Source organism: Furipterus horrens, unplaced genomic scaffold (genome assembly GCF_987537825.1).
Source record: "Furipterus horrens unplaced genomic scaffold, mFurHor1.1.pri manual_scaffold_7, whole genome shotgun sequence".
Taxonomy (NCBI): Eukaryota; Metazoa; Chordata; class Mammalia; order Chiroptera; family Furipteridae; genus Furipterus; species Furipterus horrens.
The window spans coordinates 139874648-139892216 of NW_028327177.1; the positions used below are offsets into that span (position 1 = coordinate 139874648).

At 56.8% G+C, this 17569-nt stretch overlaps 1 protein-coding gene and 1 pseudogene across 2 annotated transcripts; one reads left to right on the forward strand and one right to left on the reverse strand.

Moving 5' to 3' along the window:
- The first annotated feature begins 4145 nt into the window (after positions 1-4145).
- P4HTM (prolyl 4-hydroxylase, transmembrane) lies at positions 4146-17395 on the forward strand. Of its 2 annotated transcripts, XM_090284699.1 has the most exons (10): positions 4146-4499; positions 4688-4769; positions 12175-12365; positions 12985-13081; positions 13507-13668; positions 14440-14602; positions 15157-15342; positions 16056-16146; positions 16342-16465; positions 16966-17395. In XM_090284699.1, the coding sequence occupies exons 1-10, from the start codon at positions 4167-4169 to the stop codon at positions 17184-17186; spliced, it is 1650 nt and encodes a 549-aa protein (XP_090140825.1). In that variant the 5' UTR covers positions 4146-4166; the 3' UTR covers positions 17187-17395. The 2 variants fall into 2 exon arrangements, with proteins under 2 accessions (XP_090140825.1, XP_090140826.1); XM_090284700.1 differs by lacking the exon at positions 13507-13668 and having other exon boundaries at positions 4150-4499.
- Positions 8283-11511, reverse strand: LOC150005431 (uncharacterized; annotated as a pseudogene).
- Positions 17396-17569: the final 174 nt, after the last annotated feature.

Here is a 17569-nt window from a genome sequence, read left to right on the forward strand (position 1 = left end):
TCTTCTGTGCCAGTGTTGAAGTGTGTGACTCCGACCAGGTTAGCACATAGCCGTGCCTAACGCTGTCCTGCTGCTCCGTCCTCTGCTGAACGTCAGGTTCAGAGGGCTGGGTGGCCCCCAAGGGCACCCATCTTCCTGGCTCAGGGGCCTCGTTTGCACAGGTGGTTTTCACGTTACCTGCAGTGTGTCCAGCACCGGCTCTGGGGCTCGGGTGCTCTCCCCCGTCGCCGGGCGTCGAAGGACACCACCTCTAGGGGCTGCGAGTCCGAGGCCAGGAGGGTCCTTGGTTTGTGGTCCAGCTCCTGTAGCGGGAGGGGCTGGCCAAGGGAGAGGACCGGTTTTCGCACGGTTGCGCCCAGCAGTGAGTGGTTTGCGTGGTGTCTTACCTGTCCTGCAGCAGGTCCTGTGGGCCTTTGCACAGTGAGGTCTGTGATTCTCGGGGGTTTGTGGCTTTGTTCGAGGCCTCCACTCTGAGGCTGGCAGAGCCGTCTGTTCACAGAGTCTCGTGACCTGCAGGGGTTGCTGAGGAGACGTGTGAATATTGTGTGGGAGGTTCTTTGATATTCAAACATTTTCACACAGCGGTTTCCCAGGTACCACGGTTGTAAAGTGAATTATTCTTGGAAAGACATAGGACAGCTGTGACTCTTGGGGTTATGAGTACATGGCTGGACGCAGGTTCCCATTTTCCCCACTCAGGTCTCTTCCTGTCATCTCTTGGGAAGGGAGGGCCTGGGGCGGGGAGGGGAGGACCAGTTAGTGTCGCTGCACTAGCTGAGGGAGGGTGTGAGTGCTGTGCTGGCACAGGGACGGTCCCGGCGTCCTACCTGTCCATCTTCCTGCACTGCTGCCATGGCCAGGACCTGAGTAGCAGCTCCGCACCTGTAGCCACACCCCGGCTGTCCCTGGCGTCCCTGTGGACTGTACAGCTCCTGTAATACACGTGCATCCCGCTGTGGCCCCAACCGCTGGCGCTGCAGGGGGTTCTGTGCCCAGACCACAGCGTGCAGCCCTTGACCTGTGGGAAGCTTCCTTCTGTCCCCGCAGTGGCTGTCCTCAGTGGAAAGGTCAGGCACAATTTTTCTGCCCTACAAAGGATAGAAGGTAAAGAAGACACTGTTTTCATGAATTTACCTTATATCTTTGTTTTCTTCAAAGAAAAAGTTGAGAATGTCATCTGCTCAAAGTTGAGTAGTTTATTAAAATAAACTGAGTTTCTGATTATAAAAGTATGTGTAGTCTTTCTTCAAAGGATCCAAGTAGCCTCCTGAGCCAGCATCCCAGGGGGTTGTGGCCCGTGAGCACCAAGTGAGGGCCTTCCTGTTGGTCAGCCCCTCCTCCAGAGGACTGTGAAGACCCCTCTGACCTGACTACGTTGCTCGGGAGAGGGCGCCTGCGGAGGGATGCAGAACATGCTGGCCCCTCTCCTTCCCCGAGAACAGGCCCAACCACTCCCCTCTCCTGCTGAGGCCCTGAGCTCCTTGTGCAGAAGACCCATGGGTCCCTTCCAAGTGGGTAAGGGAGCACAGGGCAGTGGGGTATGTCTGGAGCCCTGGGCTATGAAGAGAGGGCTAGACAGAAACTGGAGGGGTTGGAAGTTAAATGCCAAAGGTTGGGGACAGGAAATGGAGAGTATGGGTTCTCCCTGGGAGGGGCCATCTGTGGTGTCAGGAGTGGCAGAAACGTCACTGATGGTTCAGGTAGAGGCTCCGGAGCTGTGGGCAACGTGCACAGGGCAGCCAAGGTCGGAGATACCAGACTCGGCCAGTCTGAACAGTTGCTCCTCTTTGGACGTCGGAGTGCAAGTTATATGTTCTAGGTGCCTTCAGAACATGATGGGGACACAGATGGAATTGGTCACCAGTGAATGTTTTCTCTGAGACAGCAAGGCCACGGGCCACTCCTGCAGATCAGTGGGCAGGGTACAATGGCCTGTGTACCTTACCCTTGGTCATCTTGGGAAAGAGAAGATAGCAAAGTCTAGGGAAACGATTTTTCCACGTGGCCCCAGGGGTTCATGCAACAATCAGCATTGCCTATGGACTGGGCTCTGGGGCACTGAGGACACAGCCATTGATCTTGATTTGTTACAACTAATTTCTGTCCCCAGAAGACAATCTGTCATACTAACAGTGCACTGAGCACCACCCAGTCCTCACAGCAGCCCTGAGGTAGGAGCTGTCACAGTCCACATTATGTAACTTCAAAATGAAAAGTACTTATCCAAGGTCACCACTGCTAGTAGCATCGATCAGTTGCCTCTTGCACGCTCCCAGTTGGGAGCTGTCCTGCAGTAACCCAGGCCTGTGCCCTGGCTGGGAATCGAACCAGTAACCTTTTGGTTTGCAGGAGAACGGCCAAACCACTGAGCCACTAAGTACTGGTGTTAAAAGGCTGAAGAGGAAATGGTTTCAGCATTCATTCATGTGTACCAGAAAACCATGACATCCTTGTTAAAACTGACTTGGTTGGTATTTAATATTTAAGAACTTAGGAGATTCATATGACTGGAAAAATTTGTTTCTATTGTACTCAGAACTTGACAGACTTCATGAAAAATTTAAAAAAAAGATTTGTGACCTAGAGTGGATTAAACAAAAGCTGCAGGAAAATTGAGCACTCTTAAAAATGGTCATAGAATTTTCAATTTAAATCAGAAACATTTCTTTTGTGGCCATTCCCTTTCTTTTGGAATTCATTTCAGGAAGAAGGGCCAGATCCTCGCTACATCTGTCAATGTGTCCAGGGGGGTGAGTTCAGGCTTGCCTGGGTGCCTGCAGAGCTGCCAGTTCCCACCGCATCTGCAGTGGGACGCTCGACAGCGTGTGTTCAGTCAGCATCCCAGCTTTGGCTGAGCCACACAGCTCCCTCTGTCACCTATATCCCCCTGCCACCCAAGTAAAACACCCAGAACCTCCTTTTGTTGGACATTTTCTCTGGAGTACTTCAAGGAGACTGACGAGGTGGTCCCTGAAGGCAGCTGAATGAGTGGGTGCACCCATGTGCTTGGGCACTGATGCAACCAACCCACTGTTGTGTGTAGACTCTGCGAGAGAAGGTATCCTTGGAGTCCCTGGCCTGCCCTCCTAAGGAAACCATAAAGTGGACTCTACTTTCCTGGGAGGAAGTGGATGGGAAAGGGGGTCTTAACAGGGTAAGGAGAAACCCCCATGGCACCTGCCTCCATGGTGCTGCCCTAGGGCACATACATCTGTGCCTACAGGAAACGAGGTCCTCGAAGAGCAAGGAGCTTGAAAATGCCCAGGTTTTGGCGCTTGGCCACTGTATGCCCTTCTATCTCCAGATCTGACAACAATCTGAGTTCAATTTGATTCACTTAATTACAGAAAAGACCTTTTCTCCCTCCTCCCATGCGTCAGCATTGACGCAAGGAGTGCTGTGCACCTGACACGTGCTGCATTCCTGTGGGTTACTGTTTGGGATCTGACCTTTGTGGTGCCAGAGCTCTTCCAGGAAGCCCTCTCTGACCATCCCAAGCTGGGTCCCACCGTCTATGGTACCCCGCACATTAAACAGCTTCTTCCTAAGGCCTGGCTCCTGCAGGCCTCCCCCGGGGCTCCAGACAGACCCCAGAGTGGACCTCCAAGCATTACTGGCCTCCTACACTGGCGAGTGCTAGCGCCGAAAACCAAGGGCCTACCCCATCACGTGCGCAGCCATCTCCGCGGTCCCCAATCCACCGCAGTAATGAGTCACATTTTGGCACCCCTTCCTCCTTGCCGCCACCCCACTCCCGGGAGCGAGAAAATACAGACCATACTTTTCCAAGAGGAGGGAAGTGCGTCTTAACCAGGAATAGGAGACGCTTCCACTGGGGTTTCCTTGAACGGTGCTGCTCTTGTTTGCATCTGCATTGTGGGGAGGAGAGGGTCTGCTTCTGCCCCGAAGGGTGTGCGTCCCCGCCTTGCGTGCGATAACCCAGCTCGGGAAGAGAAACTCCAACGTGGCCCGGGGTCCAGGGCGCGCAGAGATACCGGGCGTAGCGCGGCCGGCTCCGGCAGGCTGGCGCAGCATCCCCAGGCACGGGCTCCTGCTGACCTCGGCGCGCGCAGGCTCGCCAGCAGTTGTCCGGGCGACGGCGCCGAGCGGTGTGGCGCGGGCATCCCCGCGGCCCCTCCCCTGGGCGCGCGCGCGACCTGGGCGCCATGGCGGCGGCGGCGGTGGGCCCGAGGCCTGAGGCCGCGAGGCCGCAGTGGGTACCGCCCGAGCACGACCCTGCCGGGACCGCGGCCGGGCTGGGCGACTGCGAGGACGCAGCGGTCCGGCCGCTGTGCAAACCCCGCGGCATCTGCTCACGCGCCTACTTCCTCGTGCTGATGGTGTTCGTGCACCTGTACCTGGGCAACGTGCTGGCGCTGCTGCTCTTCGTACACTACAGCAACGGCGACGAAAGCAGCGACCCCGGGCCCCAGCGCCGTGCCCCGAGCCCCGAGCCCGCGCCAACCTTGGCTCCCCTCATCCGGCTCGAGGGCATCAAGGTGAGGCCACCCCCCGCCCCCGCCCCCGCCGTCGCCCCCGCCCCCGCCCCAGCCCCGCTGCTCTCCAGGCCCAGGGCGCCGCTCCCTGCCTGCCCCGCGCGCACCCACTCTCTCCCGGGTCAGGGAGATTTTTCCTTCGGGCGGAGCGGCCTGGAGCCCGAGCTGCCCGCTGTGACCCTTTCCCTTAGGTGGGGCACGAGCAGAAGGTCCAGCTGGTCGCCCACAGGGATCACTTCATCCGAACCCTCAGCCTCAAGCCGCTGCTCTTCGGTAAGTCCGCCGGGCGCTCCGGAGGCGTCAGGGGGCTGCAGCGCGGTGGCCGTCTTTAGGCTCATTTTGACCACGTGACTTTTGTTTTGAAAATGGCTGCTTCCAGGTAGCGCCCCCCCCCCTTTTTTTTTCGAGCTAGAGGTCTCCCAAAGTGAAGTTCCCGCCCCCCACCTCCATAATAGGGTTGCGGAGTGACCTTTCCACAGTCCCTTCTCTGACCCTACTCTCTGCAGCCGACCCTTCCAGCACAGGGCAGGGCAGTGTGACCCTGAGGCTAGTGTTTACACATTTCATTGAAACTCTCTGGGGACCCTCCTTGTCACCATTAATTCTGTCACGTTCTAGAATGGGGGAAGGGTGAGGGAGACTGATAACTGGTCCTCGCTGATCTCAGGCCCTGTGGTCTGATGAGAAACAGGCTGTCCAACTGTGGATAAACTGATGCCCCGAGACTGGCCCCACCGGGGCATCAGCCTTTGCCACCAGCACCCGAATTCTTCTTAGGGTGTTTCGTGTTCAGCCATAGTAGGCAAGTCCTTGCAAGGCGACCTCATTTGGAAGCAGCATCTTAGCTCATTTTCTGATCTCTTGTTATATGCTAGGCTTGGTGTGATCGGTTCCTTTGATTTTTACAGCCTGTCTGGGGGGTGGGTGTAAGCCCCCTTCTCAGGCTAATGGGTGAGAAAGTGATGCTCAGAAAGCTTTGGTGGCTTGGCCAGGTGTGTACAGCTGGTTCAGTGGTGAGGCTAGGATTAGAACCCAGGCAGCCTGCTTCTAAAGCCAACGTGCTGGCTGTTGTCCTTCAAAGACTACCAGTCAACAAGGTGGGGACTCCCTGACCCTGACCTTGCCCAGGATAGGTTTGCCCAGCCCAGCACTGGGTACCCAGCCTCAGTGACCCACTTACCTGCAGACATGGGCTGTTCCTGACTTCCAGAGGATGGAGTGGGCAGGAAGATTTTAGGAGGTGCCTGGGGACCAAAGCAGAGCATCTGAGCACAAGCCATTGCTTTTGGAGCAGAGGGCCCTGGTTGGGGATTATGCCTAGGCCTGTGTGAATGATTTTATTTGCATGCTAGTTGAGGAGATATATGGTATTGATGTCAGTCCTATTGTGGGAGGGGCCCTAAAATGTTAATTATTATTATTATTGCATGATGTTAAAGTCTGTGCCATACACTATTTTAGGTACTGGGAACACAGCTTTGAACAAAATAGGAAACAAACAAACAAAAACACCTGAAGCTGACATTCACATGAGGAGACAGCCAATAAGTAAACTAATAAATAAATATATATGGTGTATCAGATGGTAATAAGTGATTATAGACAGGTAAGGCAGAATTTTAAGTGGGGTCGAAACTTTTTTTAAGATTTTATTTTATTTTTTTTAGAGAGAGGAGAAGGGAAGGAGAAGGAGAGGTTGCCTCTCGCACGCCCCCAACTGGGGACCTGGCCCACAACCCAGGCATGTGCCCTGACTGGGAATCGAACCAGCAACCCTTTGATTTACAGGCCGGCGCTCAATCCACTGAGCCACACCAGCCAGGGCTGAAACTCTTACTAGAATGGCCAGAGTTGGCCTCCCTGAAAAAAGTATTTGAGCAAAGACCTGCAGGAGCTATGGGATCAAGCCAGGTGGCTGTCGGGAAAGGGTGACCCGGGCCAAGTGAACAACATTCACCTCACCCCATGACCTCGACACCGTCATGACCAGACACACTGGAGGGGGTTGTGCTTTTTCCCCTTAGCCTTCTTGAGACCAGTATATACTCAATTCAGATGTATGTTAGGTTAAGTGAGCCACGAGGACTAAATTCCTAACCTCAAGCCCCAAGCATGCAGCTTGTTGCGTCAAAGTCCTGCAAAGCAGAGAATGAGAAACCCAGACCCGACGTCTCCAAGAGTTAATTACAGGAAGCAGCAGACATGTGATAAAAGGTAAATTGGCTTTGGTTCAGCCATCAGATGGGTCTGTTTCTGCAAATTTCCAAGGGCACGATTAGAAGTGGGCAGCTGCAGGAAGAACTTCCTGCTTGTGCTACTTGTTTCCCCCCCCCGGACTCTTACATTACCTTTGAGTCTATTCATGGAAGACGTCCCAGGTTTTACCCAGAAAGCCCTGGGGCTTGCTGCTTGCTGAAAGGAGGTGAGACCAACGAAGGCCAGATCAGGGACTATAAGATGTCCAGTTGTGAGGGAGACCGAAAGGGAGGGAGTGTCCCAGGAGGGGCAGCTCCTGACAGCTGTGGTGTTGGATAAATCCACAGAAGGGAGCCTGACCCCGAGGAGCAGTGTCTGTCTGTCTTTTGCGCCTGCCTGTCCATCCATCCATGGCCACCCTTAAGAGACAGGGAGGCCCCAAGGAGCGTGGGCCCGCTGTGGGCTCTGCCGTCTCTGCCCTGCTGCTCTTGGCTGCAAACCTGTGACCCGCCAGCCTCAGGGGCCCACGATGCCAGGGCTCGAAGGGCGGGTGTTCAGGATATAAGCTGGGGTAAGGGGACTGGTGGCTTCTACCCAGGGTACCTCCATCTCCATGGAAGGGAACCCCACCCTTCCATGTCTCCCTTTGGGGAACATTTCTTGTTTCCTACCTTTGCCCCTAGAGACCTTTGGCAAGTGGGACCTGGGCCACAAAAGGTCCCTTCCCAATTTCCTGGCAAATACCTGCTTGGCTGTGGTAGGCATCCCCCAAGGACTTGGACCTTCTGAAATCTGTTCAGTTCAGAAGAGAGATGCTGCAGTTCTGAGTCATTGTCATCTCTCTGGGGACGTTGCTTTGTTTTACGTGGCTCACTTCTCCCTCCACCCCACCCCACATTCATTTGTATCTAAATAGCAGATCAGACCTCATCGCTCCCTTCCTTAAGAGTCTTCAAGATTTCTCATTTCACTTCGAAGTCGCATTTGGTACCCCCAGGCCCTCACCTCTCAGACCTCATCTCCTCCCATCCCCTGACTTACTACTCCTGCTGATTCTTGGACACCAAGCTCACTGCTGCCTTGGGTTCCTTTTTGTACGTGCTGTTCCTTCCACCGGCGGGCTTCACCAGACCTCTGCTCCTCAGAGACCTCTCTTGACCTCAAGCTGGTCTTCCCCTGTTTGCAGGTGCTTAAGGGGTGGCGACAGCCTGCTTGGTTTTCTCTCAGCGCTTAGCATCATTGGAAACTATCTTCTGTATTTATTTGTCATTTGTGCCCCTGCCCCTAAAGATGACTGGCATGCATAGGAGGCTGTGTCCAGTAGCCAGAGTCCTGTCTATTCATAGTTTTTGGCCAGCTGGAGGGGTTTCCTGAGCGCTCAGCCAGTCCAGCATCTGCCTGCTCGCTCAGAGTGGCCTCCACCACCACGCCGGGTGGGCGCCTCCTGATTCGGCCCCCTCTTTAAGAAGAGCAGGGGGCACTTCCAGCAGGTTAGCGAGAGTTTTAATCCATTTTTCTTTACTATTTAAGATAAACGAGTGCTTGAGTACACAAAACTATTTTAAAGTCATGACTAGTTTATCATAGGATTTCCCAGTTTATTCTTTTACAGCGTAGGAAAACAGTCAGGCAGCTACTTAAGACCACTGAGCTCTTGGTAAACACTGGAGGCCCAGAAGCAGGGAAAGAATTTCAGTGTGCCTGTTAGTTCAGGTTTATGAGCAGCTTACAGCAGTGTTCTGCCTGGACACCTCCCCCCGCCCCCGCCCTGCTGTCCCAAGGCCTGCTGCTTGGCAGAACTAGATCAGTAAAGGTCAGGCAGGTACAGTCGGGTCTGTCTGGGGCTTGACCAGCAGCATCAGGCCCTGGGCGAGCAGGGCCCAAGGCTTTGTGGGTGCCCTCAGACTCAGCTTGGGGTGCTGGGGCTTGTGGGTAGTAGCGGGGCATTAGCTAGGCTGTCATCCGGGGCTTAGGAAGGACAAAAAGGTGGTCTTGCCTGCCCAGCACTCCCAGATGACAGGGAGCTGGCCTTCCTTTTGTCTCGGCAGAGCACTACCCAGCGGTGACCATGGCAGGGGGCTTCTGCCCTGCTTGAGCAGTTTGTGGGTGAGCCTTGGGGCTTCTCCAGACTCTGACCTTCAAATACCAGTGGGGGCAGCACAAAGAGGGTTTTGTGTCCAGGAGAGCACACATCCACAGTTTGTGTGGCCGCCACAGAGGTCATGGCTACAAAGTCCCAGGCTCTCCCTGCCTGTGTTGGCCCCTATTCTGGGCACGGGTGATGGCGCCGCCTGCGTAGGGCCAGCTGCGCCTGCAGATTTCGGGGGCCCCGCCTCCAAGCATAGGCCGGTGGCCCTGCGCCTCCGCACTCAGCACGTAGGTCCCAGCATGTCTTCCACGAAGGAGATTGTGCACACACGTGGCATCCAGCTGCAGCCAGCGTCGCAGAGTGGGCGCCGGCTCCACCGGGGGCAGTGCGCCTGCCCTCAGCGCCTCTCGCCGGGAGTCCAGGTTTAAGGCTGAGGGGCCGGGGGGGTGATGACCTGTGGCTCCTGGGAGCCTGCCCTTCGCTGCTGAATGGGATCAGAGGGGCGGGGTGGTGAGCAGAGCCTCGGAGAGCCTGGCCAGCCCGCGCCTGCCACCTGGAGAACGCTGTTGTGTGAGGCTCTGCTGGGGAATCGGGGACCTAGAGAGGGACTGTCCTAAATGCCTCGCTCCGTGGCAGATTTGTTTCGTTTTAGCAGTGTCCCAAGCTTATTAAAGAGATTTACTTTTTAGCTCTAACCAGGAATAGCATTTGGGCAGCCCTTCTCTCGTTTGTCTTAGCACCGAGCCAGGGGCTGGCATGGAGGTGTGTGTGTAGGGTCTGCTGGACACTAGGGGCTCCCCAAAGCCGCTCGTGCACAGCGTGCCCAGGACCTCCTTGGAGGAGCGGGCTTCCTGCAACTCGCAGTCCCTGCAGCTGGCGCGGGGCACTGCGGGGAGGGGCCGGGACCGAGTGAGGCTCCCACCAGGACGCAGTGGGGCCACCAGCCCGGGTCCCTCCCACCATCCCATCCTTCTTTACCCTTTTTGAGACAGATGGCTGCTGTGGGCGGTCCCTTTCCCACCAGAGACCCGTTTACCTGATTCCTGCGGGGTTGACTAGAAAGAGTGGGGTTGAGGGAGGCAAGAGCAGCCTAGAAGCCTTGCAGAGACTCACGCGGGCGGTCCAGCGGGGCCGCCGCGCAGAGGGCAAGCGTCCGCAGTTCAGGATGGCCGGCCAGGGCGATCCGTATCAGGCGACGATGGGCGCGCAGCGGGCCCATACGACCTCCTCATCTACCCTGCGGCACGGGTAGATGACCCTGCGGGCAAGGGGGCGGGGACGCTCAGGACCAGGTGCCCTGGCCCGCAGGCTGGGCTGAGGCTTGGCGCTCGCAGTTGCTGGGCAACACCTGGTCACCTAGCAACAGCCCTGCACCGTGATTTTTCTGCTTGCTGGCATCTCCACCCTCAGCCCTGCATTCCCCGCCCCCCGCCCTGAGCCCCAAGCTCTTCTGTCCCCCACCCCTCCTCCCAGAGCCGTAGCCACAGCCATAGCCCGGCCTGCTTTCCCCTTTACAGTAACCCTCCTCCTCCAGCTCCTGTGGACGGTCCTGCCGGGGAGGGGCTGTGAGAGGGGCCCTGCACTCCTGATCTTGGACTGGGAGGGCAGGGCCCTCCCTCCCTCCTGTCTGGGACAGACTGCAGGGCACTGCAGTTTCTGGCCTCAGCTGGGGTTGGCAAAGAGTACAAGGACCCCCATGCCGAGGTTCTGAAAGAGCCCACCCAGTGTTGCTGGTAGAGGTTGGTGTGGGCCTGCGGATTACAGCATCTAATAAACTGAAGAAACCTGGGCCTGTGCTTTCTTTTCTTTTTCTGGCTTTTCTGGGTTATTTTTTAAGCTCTCAGGAGGCTACTCTGTTCATTAGCAGTTTGCTCTGTGTCATCTCCTGCAGTGCTGCCTTCTGGGCGGATGGCTCACACCCCTTCTAGGTTTGCTGGGGTGGGGGTCTTTGTCCTGCCCCCAGTGTCATTGAATTGCGTCACCTACACATGGAAGCTCAATATGGTCATGAGCATGGATTCTGGAGTATGGCAGCCTGGGTGTTCCTTTCATCCTCATCAGGCTGATGTCTCTGTGCATGGGGGTCCTCGAGGTTAGGAAGGGCAAATTAATGGGCCTTGCTTTTTAGGGCCTTGATGGCGCACTTAGGACAGGGCAGGGCCTGCTACTGAAGTGTGATCTGCTGTGGTCACTACCTTAAACATTCCCTTCCTCTTGGCAGTGACTGGAACTTCATGTTGGGAGTGCAGCCCAGAGAAGAAGCAGACCACGGTGGGCTGCTACTTCTTTTGTTTAAAAATATCTACTTATTTATTTAGAATAGGGAACAGCCATTTATTTAATTTTTAAAAATATTTTATTTATTTTGAGAGAGAGGGGAAGAAGGGAGGTAGAAAGTGAAGGAGAGAAACATCAATGTGTGGTTGCCTCTTGCACGCCCCCAACTTGGGGACCTGGCCCACAACCCAGGCCTGTGCCCTGACTGGGAATCCAACCGGCGACCCTTTGGTTTGCAGGCCGGCGCTCAATCCCCTGAGCCACAGCAGCCAGGGTGCTTTTGTGGGCTTCTTGGCCCCTGGCTAAGGAAGTCCTCTCTCCCAGAAACAAGGGAATGAAACACGGCCCAAGCTCCTGTTCTGGAAGTGCCTGGGCCACTGAGGTGGGGGCTCCGCAGGTACAAAGCCCATGTTCCAGCTCCACCTACCTGCTGTGGGGCTGGGGTGGGGGCATGTGGCCAGTGGGGCCAAGTCCAAGCCTGACTCGGACTCGAGGCGTGGAGCAGGCGTTCAGTGTACATTTATGCCCAAAGCAAAGGACACCTGGGGTATCTTCTTAGGGCATCTGCCGAAAACCTGAGAGACCCCCACTGACCTCCCAGCACTGGGCAACCCCGCCCTGGTCAGGTGACCAGCGCCCACTTGTGCAGCAGAATGGGGGGCAAGGACGGGCCTAGAGTGCCGAATATCTTGCTCTTTTGTGTGTTCTTAATTGAATAATGCTGAAAAGTAAAAATGAAAGCAAAAACCAGCCACTGTCCCTCCACTTTTTGAATAGATACGAAGTAAGAAGTGGAGGTCAACCCTCCGCTCCTCAGGTTCACCCTCCGGCCTTTGGTCGCACCCCAAGGTGGGTTAGCCCGGGCCCAGCTTAGCTCCAGCTTGCTTCCCAGGACTCCCCCGAAAACATGTGCTCTCAGCATCAAAGAGAGAAGCCCCACGTCCCAAGCACTGGCCTGCCTTGCAGGACAACCTGACCTTGGTGTCACAGTTCAGAGCTGATGGAAAAGGGTACGTGAAGTTCTCCTGACCTGCTGGCCACCAGGGAGCCACCAGGAACCGGGTTCCTCTGTGCCCCGGCTTAGTCCTTGGCCTCACCCACCTCCTCTCCTGGCAGAAGTCCCTGGCTTCCTGAGTGACGAGGAGTGTCGGCTCATCATCCACCTGGCGCAGATGAAGGGGTTGCAGCGCAGCCAGATCCTGCCCACTGAAGAGTACGAGGAGGCGATGGGCACCATGCAGGTCAGCCAGCGGGACCTCTTCCAGCTGCTGGACCAGAACCATGACGGTCGCCTGCAGCTCCGTGAGGTTGGGACTGAAGTAGCGTGGGGGAGGGGTGGTGGCGGCGGTGGTGCAGGATTGTCTTTCTGGTGGCCAGAGCGCTTGTCCTACTCACCCCCGGCCCCTAGTCAGATGCCACCTCGTATCAGCATGCCCAGGCCCAGGGTCCCCCTTCTTCCCTGGAGAGTTCCTTGTTGCCCTTGGGAGCCCCAGAAAACAGCAAGAGAATCCACTTGGGGGTGATGGCATTTACTGCCACAGGTCCTGGGTCCTGAGCCACCTCTGGTATGGAGCCCCATGGAGCTCATGGTGCATGGCGTGGCAGCTCTGAGGTGGCCGGGCGTCTGCATCTCTCTGCGTGCCTCTCACCTGGACTTCTGGGAGAGGTCTGGGTGGGTTGTGGGGTCCCTTACCTATAGAGAGTGCCCATGGCCCTCAGGGCTCTTGACTGTTTCTGACCTTCCCCGATGCCACTGGACCTCTCTGCCTACCCTCATCAGCTCAGGGACCTTTGGCTTGTCCTTTGTCCTCGCCCGTGCCCTATCACCTGAACCCTTAGCCCTGCAGCAATAACTGGGTGGCTATCTGTGTTCTGGTGGCTCTCCATCACTGGGGCCACCCCATGGGGGGCCACCTTATGCTTCAGGTCCTGGCCCAGACTCGCCTGGGAAACGGACGGTGGATGACCCCAGAGAACATTCAGGAGATGTACTCTGCGATCCAGGCTGACCCTGATGGTGATGGTGAGCTCTTACCTTGCCACAGTTCTGTCCCTGAGAGCCTCCTGTCCCCACAGCCAGGTCACCTCTATTCCCAGCATTTAGAGTAGCCAGAGGTAAGGGGGTGAGGATCATGCCCTGCCTTCACCCCTGGGGAGCAGACAGAAGCCAGACCCTCCCATTCCCCTTGGTGACAGTCTAGAGGGCAGTTCTTGGAGACCCTTTTGACTTCACTAGTCAGAGTCTGAGGTACAGGCGTTATGGTTGCTGGCTAGCAGAGGGCAGAATGGGCAGAGCGAGAGCCAAGGGACAGTGAGGCCAGCTTGAGCTTGGCTATTCACCCTACTGCATCGCCCTCTCTGCAGCCAGGCACAGGGTGGGCCCCAGAAGACAGCCCCCTGGTGTGACGGAGGCCTCCCGTGCCTTCCCCTTGCCCACTGCTGGGGCAGATGCAGGCAAGGGAGCTGCCATGCAGGTGCTCCCCCAACGCATTTTGGCAATAACCCTCAGGAGTTTTCTGAAATGTCATCATCGCTCTCATGCCCAAGTTCATGACCAAGTGAAGAAGCTGCAACAGTCAAAGAGGACTGGGAAGAATGACTTTATGGCTGGTGAGCCAGAGTGAAGATTCTGTCTGGGACCTGTGGCTAGAGCAGCGTCATGTGCGACTGTCCCCAAACAGAGCTGGTGACAGGCTCACAGCCCTGGAGTGTCTCCCATTCTCAGAGAATTCTGGGCCAAAGGGTGAAAAGTGTCTCCTTTGGGTCAAGCAGGAGAATATGGAGCAAAGATAGCAGCTACTGTTCCAGAAGGCCACGAGGGTGGAGCCCCTGCTTTGTGAGTTGGGCAGGAATGGGGACAGCGGTCTCACTTGGAAGAGGGCTCTGGCTTTCTGTGCTGAGGTCAGCTGGTAACCTGGCAGGCAGGACTAACTAGGTACAGCCCACCCAGAATGGGACCTGAGGTCATGAAGAAACTTCTGGGGCCCAGCCTTAGCTTATGCCCTGTAGCACGGAAGGCCCTGGACAGAAGCCAGCACTGGCTGCTCTCTTCCTTCGCCCTCAACAGGGTCAAGGGCAGCCACCATGCTCTGCAGAGCCAGGCTGGAGGGCCAGGGCAGTCTGTGGCCAGGGCCCCGGCCGTATGGAGATCCTGCTCTGGCAGGAGTTGGGCTTCTTGCTTTTGGGGGCCAAATCACGGCTTAAACCGAGGAAAGGAGCTTCTCTAGGTCTTCCTGTGACAGAAAGCAGGTTCATTTGACCCAGGAGTCCAGGTTGAGGGACAAGTGCGTGTGGCCCCCAGGGCAGGTAGGAAAGCACAGCCTGCCACTGCAGCCTCCCCACGTGGGCTTGGTGGGCATTGACGGTGGGTGCCCTGCGCAGGCGTGCTGAGCCTACAGGAGTTCTCTGACATGGACCTTCGGGATTTCCACAAGTACATGCGGAGGCACAAGGCGGAGTCCAGCGAGCTGGTGCGGAACAGCCACCACACGTGGCTCTACCAGGGGGAAGGCGCCCACCATGTGATGCGTGCCATCCGCCAGAGGTGAGCCCCTGAGGCTGTCCTGCGTGGTGCTGGGGCAGAAGACTGGGCAGGACCCCCACAGCAGTTCCTGGCTGGGGCGGAGAGGACAGAATTGATAAGCCAACTCAGGATTAAGTTCCATTTGTTAGACCAGGATTGGGACCCATTGAAAGGCAATTAACAAAGGCAAATTATTCCTAACTGTGGGTAAACAATATACATTTGGGATTAGAAATAGATTGAATGTTCATTTTCTGCTAATTAGAGAAGTGATCTCTTACCTCTGTCCACAGGACCACCTATTCCTGAGCAGCCAGGGGTTTTAGATAACCTTCTCCCTAGGGGGAGTGTCCCTTACCTAATTTAGTAGAAATCTCATCTTTATCACCCAGTGGGTGTCTCTGGCATCCAGGGAGAAGGGCTCATCATGAGTAACCTCTTTCTGCTCCTATAGGGCCAGTCTGGCATGACTTAAGCGGCTTCCAGGGGAGGTGGGCAGGGGTAGAGCTTGTGGCATCTCCTTCAGGGTGCCCCCTTGCATGAGGCTGACCACCTGAATGCCTGCTGCCCACCAGGGTGCTGCGCCTCACACGCCTGTCACCTGAGATCGTGGAGCTCAGCGAGCCCATGCAGGTTGTGCGGTACGGAGAGGGGGGCCACTACCATGCCCATGTGGACAGTGGACCTGTGTACCCAGAGACCATCTGCTCCCATACCAAGCTGGTAGCCAATGAGTCTGTACCCTTCGAGACCTCCTGCCGGCAAGTAACTCCCACCTGAGGGCTGATTTCAACTTCCAGACCAGACACACCCAGTGGGCATGTCCTTGTCCTGGGCCAGGAGAGCACTGGGCCATCCTGGTCAAGGATACTCCTACCCCTGTCCCCCAGGTTGATTACCAAAGGTCAGGAAAGGGGTGGCCATCTTGTTTCAGTGGCCAGACTGATGTACCCACAGACACTGAAACTTGTTCCCAGGGCTCTGAGGCAAGGGGCGGGGCAAGGCTGGAACCCCAGCTCTTTCTGTCCACTTCCTGGGTATTGATCCTGCCTCCGCTGCTGGACGCCTCAGTGTCGCCTTTAAAGCTGTGTCTGCCTCCTCTGCTAAGGCACAGAGGCAAGTCTGTCCGCTTTCTGTGGCTGCTCTGGCTCAGGCCCTTCAAAGTCACAAGCAGTCTTTCTGCATGACCTTGCTGCTTCTGCTTGCCTACCTTTCCCAGCCGGCCCTTCATCGGGGCCATGTAATTTAAGTGCAGCTATGATCTTGGCCACAAAAGAACTTTGTGACACACACCAAGACATTAGGTTTGTGAAAAGAACGGGCTAGGGACATCTTGGTCCTGACCTGCCCTGTTGTCACAGATCCCAGCCTGCCCCTCTGGCCCTTGGGAAACAGGCAGCTTATCCTGCCCACAGGTAAGTCCCTGGGAGCACCCACAGCTGGGGACATGCTCAGTGGTCTCCCTGCCTTACAGCTACATGACAGTGCTGTTTTATCTGAACAACGTCACCGGTGGGGGAGAGACTGTCTTCCCTGTAGCAGACAACAGAACCTACGACGAAATGGTAAGAGCCACCCAGGTTGTTACTTGGGTGGGATGACAGGGCCTTGGGCAATGTGGTAATTCCCCTCTAGCCCTAAAATGAGGGCCCAAGTGGTTCCCTGGGCATATCTTACTGGTTTCCCTCTGGCTACCTGGCCGTGGCTCCTGGCCATGCAGTGGGGGCAGCTTGAAAACCTCACCGCCCTGCTGCCCACAGAGTCTGATTCAGGATGACGTTGATCTTCGTGACACTCGGAGGCATTGTGACAAAGGGAATCTTCGTGTCAAACCCCAGCAGGGCACAGCAGTGTTCTGGTACAACTATCTACCTGATGGGCAAGGTGAGGGCCTTCGGCCAGGCCAGGAGTGCCTCCTGCGGGGAGCTTGCTTTTATCCAGCCCTGACCGCCATCCCGGTGGGCTGTCTCTGGCCATCGTACAAATAGTTTCCTGCCCCAGTGCCTCCCCTGAACCATACTTTGGGAGCCTGCACCTGTGCAGCCTCCCGGGTTATCTCCACCCCAGTGATTCCCTGATGCCCTAGCTCTCCAGCTCGCTGGAACTGGGGACGCATCCCTCACCAGCCAAGGCTGGGAACAGCTCTGGACAGGCTTGGCAACAAGAAAGCTGGTTTCAGAGGGCCAGTGGTGTTGACAGGGCAGTAGCTGGTGAGAGATGCTGAGCCTCTAAGGAGGCCTCGGGGTCAGATGCGGGCCACCAAAGGTATGCGCAGCTGGGCCCACCCTTGCTGTGTCCTTGGGCTGCATGAGGCCAAGCTCAGGTCCGCCCAGCGGGGTTTCCCTCTGGTCTCCTTCCTTGCTCACACCATCCTCCTCTTCTAGGTTGGGTGGGCGACGTGGACGACTACGCCTTGCACGGGGGCTGCCTGGTAACTCGTGGTACCAAGTGGATCGCTAACAACTGGATCAATGTGGACCCCAGCCGCGCGCGGCAGGCGCTGTTCCAGCAGGAGATGGCGCGCCTGGCCAGCGAAGGTGGCGCCGACTCGCAGCCAGAGTGGGCCTTGGACCGGGCCTACCGCGACGCGCGCGTGGAGCTCTGAGGGAAGTGTCGGCCCGGGCCCCCAGTCTCAGGTCGCCCGCCGCCGGAGGTTGGGGGCCCTGCAGCGCCGCTGTCCAGCTTCAGGCCAAAGATCAGGCCGATGTCTTGCGCCACCCCCGCCTCCAGCAGCGATTAGGGCACCGCACCAACATCCATGTTATTTATTGTATACAGACTCATGCCGCCCTGTCAAATAAAACCACACGGCTTAAGCCGGCAGGCCGAGGAGCCCGGGTTGGTGGGAGGTGGCGCGGGAAGGGGGTGCGGGAGGCGGCCGGGGGCCCTGAGCGAGCGAGCGAGCGAGCGTCACGTGAGGGGGAGGGGCGAGGGCGGCCTGGCCAATCGTGAGCAGGATTGCATGGGGCGCAGGGTCGTCATTGGACG

Excerpts from the sequence above, each read along its gene's own strand:
- P4HTM (XM_090284699.1), top strand. The coding sequence starts at position 4,167 with ATGGCGGCGGCGGCGGTGGGCCCGAGGCCTGAGGCCGCGAGGCCGCAG. Across the intron at positions 4,770-12,174 it reads CCTCAAGCCGCTGCTCTTCG|AAGTCCCTGGCTTCCTGAGT; the intron begins GTAAGTCCGCCG and ends CTCTCCTGGCAG. Across the intron at positions 14,603-15,156 it reads ATGCGTGCCATCCGCCAGAG|GGTGCTGCGCCTCACACGCC; the intron begins GTGAGCCCCTGA and ends GCTGCCCACCAG.